Source organism: Atta colombica, unplaced genomic scaffold, assembly GCF_001594045.1.
Source record: "Atta colombica isolate Treedump-2 unplaced genomic scaffold, Acol1.0 scaffold7, whole genome shotgun sequence".
Lineage (NCBI taxonomy): Eukaryota > Metazoa > Arthropoda > Insecta > Hymenoptera > Formicidae > Atta > Atta colombica.
Genome location: NW_017259561.1, coordinates 851,545 through 866,401, shown reverse-complemented (window position 1 = coordinate 866,401; position 14,857 = coordinate 851,545). Strand labels below are relative to the sequence as shown.

Here is a 14,857-nt window from a genome sequence, read left to right as displayed (position 1 = left end):
AAAGATATATATATATATATATATATATATATATATATATATATCAATAATTAATATACCAAGAAACAGAAGTTTCACAATTCCGTTCGCGAAGTGAGATTAGTTTACCCAGTTTTCCTTCCTCTTGATTGCTTTTTATATGAAATTAAACGAGTCCAAGCTTTAAGAAGATTAAAGTTTTTATGGATTAATCGCGCAGAAAATATATAAATATTTAAAATAGCTACCTTTAATAAGATCGTAAGAAATTAATTATTGTGACCATTTTACTGTATTCGTGTCCTTCGTTTGTTTATCTACGAACATTTGCAATCGGAGAAAGCGACCCGAAGACCCAAAAAAGTCTCCTCCTTGACTTCCTCATGTCAACGATTATGCGCTGATTCAATCGCGAGGCGATTCTGTATCGGAGACATGTCCACGATATCATCGTTGTTGGAGCAAAAAGAACAGAGTGTGGATAATCGTTCGCTGATCTATCTTGAGCTTTACGTCGATAATGTAACATCAGAAATTTCACATCATTAATAAAATTATTAATTTTCAAGGAAACACGCTTTACAACGCGTATTAAATTGCTGCCGATAAGCCAGAATAAGTCAGAAAAAGAGACACGAAACGCGCGTTTCTCGTTCGATCGGTCGGGAAAATATCTCGGCCGGTGGAGGAAGTATCGCAAAAGCTGCTCTCTGATAAATTTATTTGAAGGAGCCGCCCGTCGCGACCCGCGATCGTGTGTAGGTACGTGTGCCCGTACGAGATTATTGCGCGTAATTCATGGGTTCTTTCATTCATAAAAAGGCTAAATCGCGCAAAGGCTAACGACGTTACGTCGTTCCGTTATACAGCCGTTACGGATCGTAGAAAGTCGCGAACTGATTAGGTTTGTATCCGCAATTTGAAACAGTGTTTCTCTAATGCTCGCGCCTTATCATCAGTGCTTATGCCCTGTTATCGGTCAATTAGAAATAATTATTTGCCGCAACGGAACACATATCAGCTAGACAAGTACACTTGAATTACGCATAATGCAGCATCCTCGATAATGAAATGTTCGATCGATCGATGTAATTGCCAATAACTACGTTAATTGATCGTACGATTAATGAAAAGATAATACTACGTTTTCAAATAGTTCAACTTTATCAAATAGTTTTCAAATAGTCCACTTCGCTTTAAATAGCTCGATACGTAAATGATTATCGTGTTCATTTTCTATTCCGATAACCTCGCACCAACTTAATGAAGCTGTTATCATATACTGCTTCAGCATCTTGATCAATGATACCTAATACTTTTGCGAACATAAATTATTTTTTTGCTTCTTTATCTATCAAGAGCTCAAAAAAGCCGCATAGTTTTATAATATAGTGCAAATCTTTCGTTCTCTATTTTCGTATATTTCATTCTCAAGTTAGTGACGTAAAAGTATCTTGCAAAGATTTTAATAATGCGAATAAAAGAACAAATATCTCATTTTTATGCTCACGGAGAATCGCAATGCATGACCACAAAGTTGTATCTATATCAAAAAGTTTTTTTATACCTATATCATCTATATAGCTTACCACAAACATATGTTTGCGTTGTAAACACAAATATTTGCTTAATTTTATGTTTTATTTTTTATTCATTCACATATCCAATATGTATATGTAGATAGCAAGTGGCCACGGAGTCATTAAACAGCGCAGCGATACTTTATCGAGCTATGCAACATCGTGCATGCAGTATCGACCAGCGAGAATTTTTTCATTCCTGAATAATAAATGACGTAAACAGCAAGCAAATGCAGCACCGTATGTTTTGTCGGACCTTGATTTAAAAAAAAAAAAAAAAGAATACGAAAAATCCGTCTACACGTGAAAATTAAGAAAGAAACGTTTAGTTGTACGGCACATTTAGCAGACGAGACTATTCATGAGATTATATCTCCTTTGGAATTTTCCGATATAATTACGCGGCATTAAATAATCATACTTATTAAAAATAACTCATTAAAAATAAATAGTGAATTATTGTACAATCATGTTACATTACACAAATAAATAAATATTTTACAGAGGAAATTATAAAGAAGATTTCTCTATGGAATTTGTCCTGCGTTGTAACAATTTAGATTTATACTCACAACTGATGTATTATTAATTTGATGTTTTCAGATCAAAGGCTAAGGCACTCGAAGAACAATTTTGAGGTGTTGTACTTCAAGTTTTCCGATAAAGTTGTCCAACACCGTGTTACTAGAGCGGAGTTGTCTCTATGGATATGGGGTGTGAATCAGGAAACGGAGCTTGGTGAGCCAATTGATCTGGAGAGTCAAGACGCCAGTCCGGTGACGATCACGTTGCAGAGGATTCTTCGAGGAACGACCGAGACAGGTGGAACTTTGCTGGGTCCTCCTCTGACCACGAAACATCCTCGACCATTTGGACGGCGGGGTGGCTGGATCACGATCGAGCTCAGACGAATGGTGGCGGAATGGTTCAAGCATCCGAGAGATAATCTGGGAGTCGCCTTGAAGATCACGGGGCCTGGCGGCAGTCATCGTAGGAACTTGGTTAGACTGGTTGAGACTAATCCCGGTGCGGAGTACGCTCCATATCTCGAAGTGCAAATGCAAGAACTCGATTCGCGAAGAGGCTCCAGAATTAAGAGGAACGTGGGACTCAATTGCGATGAGGCTAGCCAGGAGACTAGATGTTGCCGGTACAAACTCACGGTAGACTTCGAGAAGTTTGGTTGGGATTGGATAATCGCACCCAAAAAGTGAGTACATGATTTTTCTATTTCTTTCTTTCTTTATTAATAAAGATTTTTTATCACGAAAAGTGTTGAAATAGTATCTTAAAAGTAGTTGAAATTATATCTCTTGAAATTTTATTTATTTTATTATGAAAAATCTCTAAAAAAATCAAGTAATGATTTAGCAATAAATAAATATACGATGAAAAAATTTCTTCATCGAAAATGACAGTAGAGTTTTTTTTTCGTGAAACTCATATTAAGGCGATATATATTTCGCATTGTTTAATAAAATACTTGAAATGTGTGTACTTTTGTGAGAACATATTGCGACTCATAAAATGATTAATGCATCGTCGGTCAAGCACGTACTCGTAAAGATTTCTATGGCGAAGGAAAACATTTTGAGCCAAACTGGGTTTAAATGAAGGAACTGCGACTTTCTTGCTGGCACGTAGAACAGTTCTACATCAACAGCGTTAAAGTGTTATTCGCGCACGTTCGGTCTATAAATACTTTTTGGTATGCAATAGTGATGTATATTTCGAGTTAATTTGCCACAGCGATATTTAACGATGATGCTTAATGAGGAATACAACGAATGTGAAGTTGAGATAAATTTTGTTTTATAAATTAATATTATTTGATGAATCGAACTTCTGCATTAACGGTCGGTTCTTGGATCTTTGTGTCACAGATATGATGCCAATTACTGTTCGGGTGACTGTCCAATGGCTTTTCTTCCGGCTTATCCGAACACGCATATCGTCAGCTTGGCGGAACCGCCGAACAACACCGGACCATGTTGCGCACCTAGGAAGCTATCGGAAATCACAATGTTATATTTTGACAATGAATATCAGATCGTGTTCTCGCGGTTGCCGGGCATGGTCGTCGAGAAATGCGGGTGTTCATAGTCCACCTTCGTTTCTGACAGGATGAAAGCAACGTTGGCGATGCCGAGAGTTCCGCACAGATACCGCGATGCTCTCCCTTTCATCATCAATCTCGACGATCATCGTCATTGTCCTCGTCAATCGTCGTCGATTGTCATCGCCATGTTCTCGGCGATTCCTCATCCGATAGACTGAAAGTGCCTTGTTCGGAGAGTGATTGCGTGATGCGGATCTCTTTGGAGCGCAGAAAGAGGAACACGAAGTGCGCAGATAGGCGGTGTTTGGTGATTCGCGGAGTCCCCTCAAAGACTGTGCTGGATGCCAAGAGAAGTCCAAAGAGGGACTCGCATCGTGTCAGCGGAAAGCACCTCGACGGTGGTCCATGATTCATGGCAAGGCGGATAGTTCCTAGAGAGAGAGAGAGAGTGAGAGAGTGAGTGAGTGAGAGAGAGAGAGAGAGAGAGAGAGAGAGAAAGAGAGAGAGAGAGAGTCACGGTATTATTTTTAAGACGCCGATACGTTTGCACTTGATCCACGATCCTAATTACGCCGGAATTCTCTAAACGGAACTCCCTAAAATGCGAATTTCTTATTCCTCTAAATTAAGAGAGATAGAAGAATGAGAGATTTAGAACGTTTGTACTTCTTGCGCAAGCGTTATTTTCAGAATTCCAACATGATTTTACCAATAAACAGCGCAAAACTTTGTTGAAACTTTTAATTTTACGCCGCGGCTCGCGAAATCAGATAGATTACGAAGGAATGCAATGTAGGCGGTTTGCGTGCCTGATTGTGTTCACGATTGTGTAATTCTTGTCTCTCCTATTTCTTACTTTGAATCAAATGTGTTATTAAAACAGAGGACATCAACGATCGGTGGAAACGTGTTGGACAACAGATCTCGGTGTACAGTGAAATCGTAGTTTTTTTTCTAATGGTTTTTTTCTCTCTCCCCCCTCGTCTTTCTACAATATATTATATATAGAAACATTTCTGTCACTATGATCGTTTTTTTTTTTTTTTTAGCGAATTGTGAGAGTGCGTGTGCGAGAGAGTGTATTGAATTATGTAAATAAGTCGTAGCAGGCAAGAATGTGGTGTTGCTTCGCTGACACTCCTACGTCCTGGGAGGATCAACGAGGATATTACTCATATATTGACGGAGAACCTCAATCTTCCTAGTTTTTCTAACGCAAATAGTTGTAATTACACGGCGCAAATATCCGGCTAATTGCACTCGGAACTTTTTATAACGCGGCAATTGACAATTTTATATCCACGTTCCCGTCACTCACCATGATCGCAGAACGAGTGTCGAGCATTTATTTCTAGATAAATAATAAACATTAATCGCGCGAACGAATGCGCGACGCGCGCCTAATTTTCGTAGCTTTCTTCGTAACTGACGGTATTAATAGCTGCATTTTAGCGCGTCGGGTGATGCACTCGTCAAAAAGGGACGACGACTTTTTTTTGGAATGTGTCCCTTCCTATTCCACGCGTTGTACAATCTAAAAAAAAAAATAGATTGTCAAGCAAAGTTTTTAGACAAAATTATTCTAGGGGTATATATCTCGACAAGCGCTCTTATTAGTTTTTATAGATTCATTAAGATCCGTCCCTGATCCTCGAGCATAATCCCTACTACTACGGTGATAAAGAGGATCAGTGCCGCAATTATGTATAGACATATCCCCGACGCTTGAAACAATTCCAGTTATGTGTGTAGCGATTGAAACCAATATAATTTCGATAAATTCAGATCTTCGCAGTTAATCGATGAAAAACAAACGTTTAATAAGCAAAGCATCATTTTTCTCTAAACCTATGTAATATCAAGAATTGAACTCGTCGAGATTCTACCGGTTTCAATTCCTCGTTGTATAGCAATCTTCAAAATCCGGGAACATACTTGAAACTTCTCATGCTATCAGAGTTAACACTTAACTCCACGTTTTCCCCTCAGCTTCGAGTCAAGTGCACTGTAGCTACATTTTGTAAAATAGTATACGATATATACGATGGACTTGCGCGCACCGTCCCTAAACTTTATATGATTGTAAAGAAAAAAAGTTACACACCCATACAATATAAAACATAAACACACACACACACACACACACACACACACACACACACTCAAAACATATACATACACACGAATTTATAAAAAAACTTTGCGATTTTTATAAAGCGATCATTTAGAACGTAAGAGAAAGCTCCTTGAAAAATCGATTTTTTTATAATCCTTTCCTCCTCTGTCAAGCTGTCCTTGTCTTTCCATTCTCCTTCGATCATTCTTTTTCTTTCTCGTATCTATTACACTTTCCATTCTCAGTTTGTTTGTCTCAGTGTATCAATAATTAAAAAGATAATGGATTTGCTTACCCCGCTCCCAAAATAGCGAACGAGGACGGCAGAAAAATGCATACTTATATGTATAATGTGTACTTTCTAGGTAGACACACAGCATAGATAGAAAAATATTTATTCCATGAAATAAATGGTTTTTCGATGAGCACGAATAACATTTTATTTTTCCTTTTTACCATCATTGAATAATTTAACAATTAATTATATATACTTTGTTGAAATTAGAATAAGAAATATAGAATAAGAAGTTAAAAAGTCAACTTTCTATTAACAGGAAAACAATCGTTTAATGCCAGATATATAATAAACAATTTATTAAATCAGATTACTTTGTAATTTGTAATGTTTTCATTTTGTGTGATTATTTTAATTGCTTTAATCGTATTTTTATTTGATTTTTTTTTATTCCACAAATATATAATACGCATATAAAAAAGAAAGTATTGAATTGGGACAAAAGTTTGTAGCGCATCAAATTTCCAAATTTAAGCAGCTGTAATTTTGTTAAAAATAAATGAAATTTAAATTAAAAAAAACGAATTTTAAAACTTAAAATCTTTATTTTTGAAATGTCACTTTTGAGTTTTTGTTTAAGCTTAACAAATTTTATATACAAATTATGAGCTGGATTAAATGGGAAATTTTCTTCTCATTTTGTGGAATTTTGCTAAAAAACGTGAAAATTTGCGATTTTTTGATAAAAGCTTAAAATTTTTCGCACAAACTTATTTTTTAAATATTCCCAAATATTTTTAAATAATAAGATTTTTTTTTATTATTATGGAATACCTTTTGATTTTAATTATTCATAATTCTGTTAAAGCTATTATTATAATTGTCAATATTGTCTTATTGTTTATAATTTTTTTAAAATTATATGTAGGTACAAATGAAATAACGTTACGAGTTTTTTTGTTCCGACTCAATATATGCTTACTACTTTTACACGTCGTGCATTAAATTTATTTTTAAACTCTGTTTGATGATAAATTTGGTAATATCGTATACTCTCTTGCAGTAATCAATCTGTACTTTATTAAATCGTGTTTCACGATGTATCTCTCTCTCTCTTTTTAATCAATGCAAGAGAGAGACTTACATATGGTGATGATAAACTTTCGGGGCAGAAAATGATTGTTGTTTTGCGATTTCTTTTCGTCCAATTAAAAACCGGTCATGTTTTCGCTGATTTCTGGTACTTCCAGAATAAAGAAAAACATTTTTCGCAATACATGCAAATTAATCATCATATTATATTATTTTTCCAAATCATCGGTGCAAAGTTCCCACATCAAATAACTTTGCCGAAATAAATTATGGGAAAAAGAAGAAACCATATTAGATAAGTTTTTTAAAACGTAAAAAAAACATGTTTTTATAAATATTACTTGAAAAATAGTAAGTACAATTATTAGTAATATATAAAATGTCTTTTTATTCTCTCTTTATAAATATCCTTATTCTCTCTCTCTCTCTCTCTCTCTCTCTCTCTCTCTCTCTCTCTCTCTCTCTGTTTAATATAGTCATTAAATAAAAATGAGAAAAATGCGAAATAAAAGTAAACATCTTTAAAATCTTCATTTAAAGTGAATATAATAAACGTTATTAGGTAATTAAAAGGAATGTGATAAATAAAAGGATAATAATTAAACAAGTTGCGTGAATATGTAGAATTCAAAATATGTTCGAAGTGCATGCAGACACAGCATGTCATTGCATTGATAATCTCGAAAATTTTGACTAACAATAAGTGTTTCACACCGTCTGTGTTATGAACCAAAACCATAAATATAATTATCGTTTACTTATCGTTAATGATTAAATAATCGACAAATACATTACTAAGAGTAACATTGAAAAATTTGTCATAAATATGTATTCTTATCGTACCAGATTAAAGTGTATACATAGTCTGGTGTTTATACGTAGATCTGTGCAACAATGATATTACAATTGATGCAAGTTGTAAGTATTGATGTAAGTCACGCACTCTTAATTATTTATAACGTGCAACGACACGATAAAATGAATTTGACAGATGAGCTTTTTATTTGTTAAATTACAATGAAATATGCTTGGTTATTTGATGTGCCGCTTTTCCAAAAATATTGCATGTGCAATATTGTTTTATTCGCGTGCCGTATAGTAAAATAATGTGCATATTAAAAACATGTTTACCAAAATTATGTTTATAGATTTATCGATATCTCATAAATCGTATCAGGACAGAAAGAGAGAGAGAGAGAGAGAGAGAGAGAGAGAAAACAAATAAAATTTTTTTTATTTATAGATTCTTTTTTATGCAGTTCGCTTTTGTGCAGGCTATTATAACTGTGTCATGGCTTTTATGTCGGTTGCGATAACAGAAACAATTGTAATGTAGAATTGAAAGAAGAGTATATCTTTGTCACCAACCGGGTCGAAAGAGTGCCAAGGAAAAATTTATTTAAGCGAATGGCTCCGCTGCTCAGTTGGAGAAATGCGTTTTATCGAGAATACAATCACGTAATAAATTCACCATAAAGCTTCTTATGATGCTTCCATAATGAATGAGTGTGTAACTTATTTATCAAAATTGTTACATGATTAATTCTCTTTAAAAAAATTACACATTCCAACATCTATTATAAAAAAAAAATTGAGCAAATTAAACGCAAACATTTGATAATCAAATATAATTAAAAAATTGTTAGATAAATATTTGAAATGTATTTTTTAAATTAAACATCAATAAATCTACACAAATTAATTTAATGATGTAATATGTTATAATAAAATTTCTAAACTAAAAATGTCATAAAAAAATTAAAAAAAAATTTACTCGTACATATTTATTGTTATTTTAAGCATTTTCGGGGGCACGGTATGTCAGTGACATGGTCCGAGCCGCATTGTTCGGATACGTACGATGATAATTTGCGCATATAATGCGATAGTGAGATGCACGTCCTGGCAAGTCGGCCAGTTGAATTGACGGCAGTCAACTGTTTCGCCAGACGTGCCAATTCTCGTTTTATTGTTTTTCTTCGGCGGCGCCTCGAGCACTCGTCCTTGCCGATGGTCGGGTTAGTGCTCCCCTTTCGCCGAAACAGAAATGCCAAAATCGACATTAACCCGAAAACACCGCAGATAATTTATTGGAACAGAAATAGTCAACACGTCGCATGCCAAGAATATTTAATACAAAATTAAATAAAATTCATGCGAGAGAGAAAGTGACTTTTACTTAAATTTAAATTGACGATTGAGGTAAGACAAAGAATCTTCTTGATGAAAACTTTATAAATTTTATTAATTTAATGTAGATGATATTAAGCTAAGAGTTTCTTAAAAGAAGAAAATAATTGTCAAAAATTTATTGTGTTGCGTTAATTATTATATAGTAAAATTTATTATATAGTAAAATTTTAAATATACGAAAATGTAGAAATATGCAAAATCACGTACTAAAGAATGTGTGTGCATAAGATAATTAATAATGTAGTGACAAAGTAATAATAAATAATATAAATAATTAGTAATAATGTAGTAATAAATAAAATTATTTGTATTGTAAAGTTTACAATATTAATATTATGTACAAAAATATATATCTTATGTTAAATCAAGTAACATCGTTATCTTCAACCTTATTGTGTCACATACATTTTTCACTACATTGAAATTTGATACTGCGATGTTTTATCATATCAAGAAAAGGTTTTCTTGATCTCTCTTGATCTCTTCTCGGTAAAGATAATTTATACTCGTGAAACGTATTACATTTTCTGGAATATATCCCTTTCTCTCTTTCTGTGCAAACAAGTAAGGTACGGAGTTTGTTCTCCACAATCGAGGTGCGAAGTGACTTCTGTAATGAGAGCAGGTCGTGTTTCCATTATGAGAAGAAATCATTGAATAATCCGAGGTCAAGCTTCGCCTGCCGTCGATGGGCAACGAGCTCTCGAATGCACTGGCCCCCATGGGCCAATCTACCTAAACTCGCCGACCAGACTATGCTTAATAACCTTGCACTCTGCGAGGCGTATTGGCCTGCTCATCGGATCGGCATTTAAATTGGTAAGTAGTTTGAAACACTCTCAGCTAACTTTCCTCCTTCCACTTAAAAAACGCAAGAAACCAGGCTCGCGAATAATCTGCCAATACGAAATGTTGTGTAAAAATGACAAAATAAATTCACTCACTTATTAAGAATATTAATTTAATGTACATGTTGATTGAAATAAAGGAATAATTGAAATAAAAGCAATTCCATAATAATAATATTCAAGTGATAAAATAATTAATTATTATAAAATAAAAAGTACTAATTGTAAAATGTTATTATAAAATATAAATAATACACACATATAAAAAAGTGTTTTAGTATAAATCATTTATGAATCATTTATGAATAATACTTTTGTCTCGTGTTTCTTATAGCATCTTCCGGGCTGAGAAACTGAAGATTTATCACAAATTTTCCAATATATAATAAATACATATACTGTACAGTCAGTTATCGCGTTATTCTAAAATAAATTACTAATATTAGAAATTACGAACTCACAGCTTTGGACGATAAATTCTTATCAATTCTTACAGCATACACGTCAGCAGTCACATTAAATAACTTCGGGTTTACTTAAAGCTCAATGATTCGTTGCGCAATACATTGACGGCTTGAAATAAATGGCGAAAAATTCGCCTGCAGAAGCAGAAATGGTGCCCCTCTTGCGAAAAAGCTTTCGCCATTTGAAGGAGTGAAAAGCGGATGTAGGCCGACATTAGGGCGCGTTTCTTACATATAGCCGTTAAACGAGAATTACCTCGAGGGTGCGATGGAGGTAGGAACAATAATATTATTCCAAGTATAGGCTCTTTGACATAATTGTCATGGCATGGTGCCATTAGTCTTTAGCTGCGTTTTATGATCCATTCAACAATCCGGCTTACCCCCGAGTATGGCCGTTACTTGGATTTGCATTTTACGAGTGACCGGGCAAAGGTGAACTACGATAGAGCGGAGAAAGAGAGACAGGAAGTCGGAAATAAAATGAATTGGACAGAGACAGCACGAGCGGGACACGTACGTGCTACTTATGCATTCATATTCCTTCCTATAATATAATTTCTTCGTCAACCACCATTGGTCGGATGCCAATTGCCTGCCATAACATTAATTAACACCGTATCTTACTGATCGTCCATAAGCATATTTCTTTTTATGTCGCTTCCGCAGTTTCTCGCTACGGTTTCGCGAGAATTTTTAAACGTGTGTAACACCTATCTTTATTTAAATTTGCAATCTTGTTTGTCATGGAATTTATTTTTATATTATTTTTGCTACAGTAAAAAAATGTCTAATTGAAAATGAACGAACCAGAAGATTCTGATTACATCAATCAGAATTTCGAAGATATTTCTAGAATTAGTAGATTTAACCAGAAAATTCTGATTCGTTCATTTTCAACCAGAATTTCAATTAATTCGATTAGACATTTCTCAGTGTAGACCTAATAATTTACAGAGAATAATATGCTTCATTGGTATGGAGATGAATAATAGCTTTATAAATCTTTCAGTGGATTGCAGGAGGTTGTGAAGTTTATTATAGCGGCGTCATTGAAATGAATTTTCCCGCTGCGTTTCGCCAGCTTGGCACACGTTGGTAATTTGAAACGATTAGTATGAGTAAGGAAAGTGATGACGATCAGAATAATGATACACAGTATCTAGCGATTTTATTCGAGGGGGTGGATGAAGTGGTCCCCTTTTCACTTAAGGGATACGGAACCTGCTGGCTTTCTTTCACGAAGGGTCGAAACGATGAAGAAGTTCGAAGAGGAAGTTCGAATCGCGAGGGTGAATGCTACTTCTTCTCAAGCATCAAGTGAAGTACCTATGACGATGCATCCTGCTAACTTCTCACGTACATCACGCTTTAGAAAATCTACTTTTATTCGAAATATATACAGGGATACATCAGGGATGACTTGCAATCTTCTGTATAAAATATTAAATCAATATTTTTTTCAATGCACATAGTTTTTACACGTGTACTATTTATATTAGACATATAATTATATATGATACTCGTAATTATAATTTATTATTATAGAGATAGGCGAATGATGAACTTTTCAAATAAGAACTCGAAATAATGTTTTTGTGTTAAAAAAAGATTTGCGAGAATAAGAGCGGGAGGAGGGAAATGTACATAGCGACAGCGAAGGCGATGCACTTGAATTAACTTAGAGTGTATTTCTAGCACTCTAGGTTTAGCTCCGGAACACTCATGGTATGTTATATGCTGGCAGAAGATCTCGCGATTCAGAGTCTCCTTTCCACTTCATGGATCTGTTATTGCGTTTCTATCAATTATTGCGAAGCGATTTTTTTTTATCGATCACTCTAAATCAGCTGTTGGCTAATATTCAACAGTTTATATAATTCATCGATTTTCGTGGAGTTGTAATAAATTACATTTACATTTGCGAATTAAATTGCCAGATTAGCTCGAGAATCAGAATATATATCCGCAATCTCAATTGGATCTCGAGAGCTTATGAGTGATAACCGTGCAAGATAAGGGAAGCGTCTCCATTGTCAATGGTGTAAGGAGACTGCGGCGCCTTATTTACGCGATATCGGAATCACCTGTTTCCGTGCGTTGGCCCTTATCGATCGTAAATACAGGTGTGTTCTTAGGTGACCAAGTAGAATAGAATAGAGAGAAAGAGAAAAAAAGGGGAGAGAAGATTAGCAAAGAGAAAGAGAGAAAAAGAAGGGGTAGCGGTACGAGAGGAATGCACGCGAATAAGAAAAAAAGAAGACACGCTTACATGAAGAAGTAATGTCCTCGAGTGAGCATTCAGGTTTCGGTCGTTTGGGTGGCTGCCTGCCTGCCCGTGTTACCCGATGCCCCCTTCACCTTCACTGCACATATAAGGGCTGCAAGCACTAGCTCCCACGCACGCACTAGCGAAAAAAATGCATACGCATACGATAACGGGGGTGCGTGCCTGAGGGCTATCCTTATGGGGCTTGGGGAGGCCATACAATACTTTAGTAACCCCGTAATACCTCCCTTTTCACGCAGGCAGGTGGGTAGGCAAGCAAGGCAACGCAAGGCAAGGTAAGGCAGGCAGATAGAGCCTTCGAGTATAAAGTAGCCAACCGCTGCACCTTCTCTTTTCTCCACCGCACCAGCGTGTACATCGGGATTAAAGGGTTGGCGAGAGGGATGGCGGTATCTCACGTTTGTGTGCCAATTTATCAAGCGCCACCGATAGGGGATGGATGGCTTCCCGCTTCCTACGAGGAATTCAGTTACTTCCTTAATGTATTAAAAACGTTCCGTTTCTCGAATGAGATAACGTTTAATTCGCAATAAACGTGAGCATATAAACTTCACTCAATTCTCAAGCACGTTCAGCGAGACAAAAATTTTAAGGAAATTTGTAGTAAATATTTGTTAAAAATGTTGAAGTATTATTTTGTGTAATATAAAGAAAATAATATTAAATAAGTCGACAAAAAGTAAGCAACAAATTGCTGCAGGAATGCATGACATGTCTCTTAAGTGTCTCTTAAGTGTCATGAAAGTTAAGCAAAATAAATTTTTAAACTCTTTTGTTTAACCTATAATATTAATTTTTATATTAAAGGACTACTTTATTCCAAAAAAATCATGTACGTAAATTTTATACCAAATTATTAGGATAATCTATGCGTTACTTTTCCATTTATGCACTGAAAAAAATTTCGGTCATTTTTGGTCCGATATAATAACTGGATTCATTTATATAATTATTGTACATGTTTATTCTTGCAATGAATTCTAGTAATAATTTTATAACCTAAAGCATTATGAGAATTCATTGGATCAATTTCACCAATTCAATGAATATTTTATTGTATTACGTACACAGTTTTAGTTCAGTGTGTATACATACACTTGTAGACAGATAATGCTTTAAAAGTTCGCCTCGCGCGATACTTATGCATTTATCTTTTCGATAAAATTTTTTATTTGGACAAAAAGTCATGATAGTACATGGCATAAGCACCGATAATTTAAAAGTTCGTGAGATGTCAAACATACCGGCTCGTGCATATTCATTACAGTCACATCGGGATTTATTATCGCGTAAAAATTTCGGCTCTAGTGAATAAACCATCGGATCGGATAACGACACCACATAATTATCCCATAATTTCAGCGTAGAGGGTTTAGAGATCGCATAACCGAGACGCGGAGAAAGGTCTGAATGGGGTGAGCAAAACAAGCGGATGTTCCGCACGAAGAGTACGAATCACCGCGTTATTGCCAATTAAAAACAGCAGTCGTGGGCGGTGACGGCCCTTTCGGACGGAAGTAGCGATCGCTTTCGTGCGCCGCGCCGACTGGAATTCTTTTTTGCAACACTGCAGGCAGCGGCACCAAAAAGCGGGGTGCATAAATCGCGCGGGTGCCGAATATTCAGGTATCTCCGCCCACTTTCTCGATTTCTCTTCATCGGAGAGAGCTCGCTGCAACTTTGGGTGCAGTCGAACCGAAACACAGATATACACGCGTAAATACTATACACGCATACGTACGCGCGTAAACCTACCGCCGGCCCTCCTATTTATAACGCGAAATTCCCGGAAGGTGAAGGCAGATAGCATCGAACCACCGACATGTACGAAAGAGGACCTACCCATAATTTTCCCCCGATTCGTGGGCTGTCGACCACCGGCCACCGGCTGCACGCACATCCGCATTCGATCAAGTCGCGCACACCGCGAACTTCGCTCTCCTCCTCTTTTCTTCATTTCACCTCCTGCCTTTCACCCTTCTTCGCCTTTCGCCAACCCTT

At 35.8% G+C, this 14,857-nt stretch overlaps 1 protein-coding gene across 1 annotated transcript in view; it reads left to right on the top strand.

Moving 5' to 3' along the window:
• LOC108692371 (growth/differentiation factor 11) overlaps window positions 1-4,514 on the top strand; it is a 21,200-nt gene extending 16,686 nt beyond the window's left edge. Inside the window, exons 2-3 of the mRNA XM_018200591.1 lie at window positions 2,163-2,769; window positions 3,443-4,514. Of these exons, the coding sequence (XP_018056080.1) occupies window positions 2,163-2,769; window positions 3,443-3,662 (827 nt within the window). The 3' untranslated portion in view covers window positions 3,663-4,514. The remainder of the gene's footprint in view (window positions 1-2,162; window positions 2,770-3,442) is intronic.
• Window positions 4,515-14,857: the final 10,343 nt, after the last annotated feature.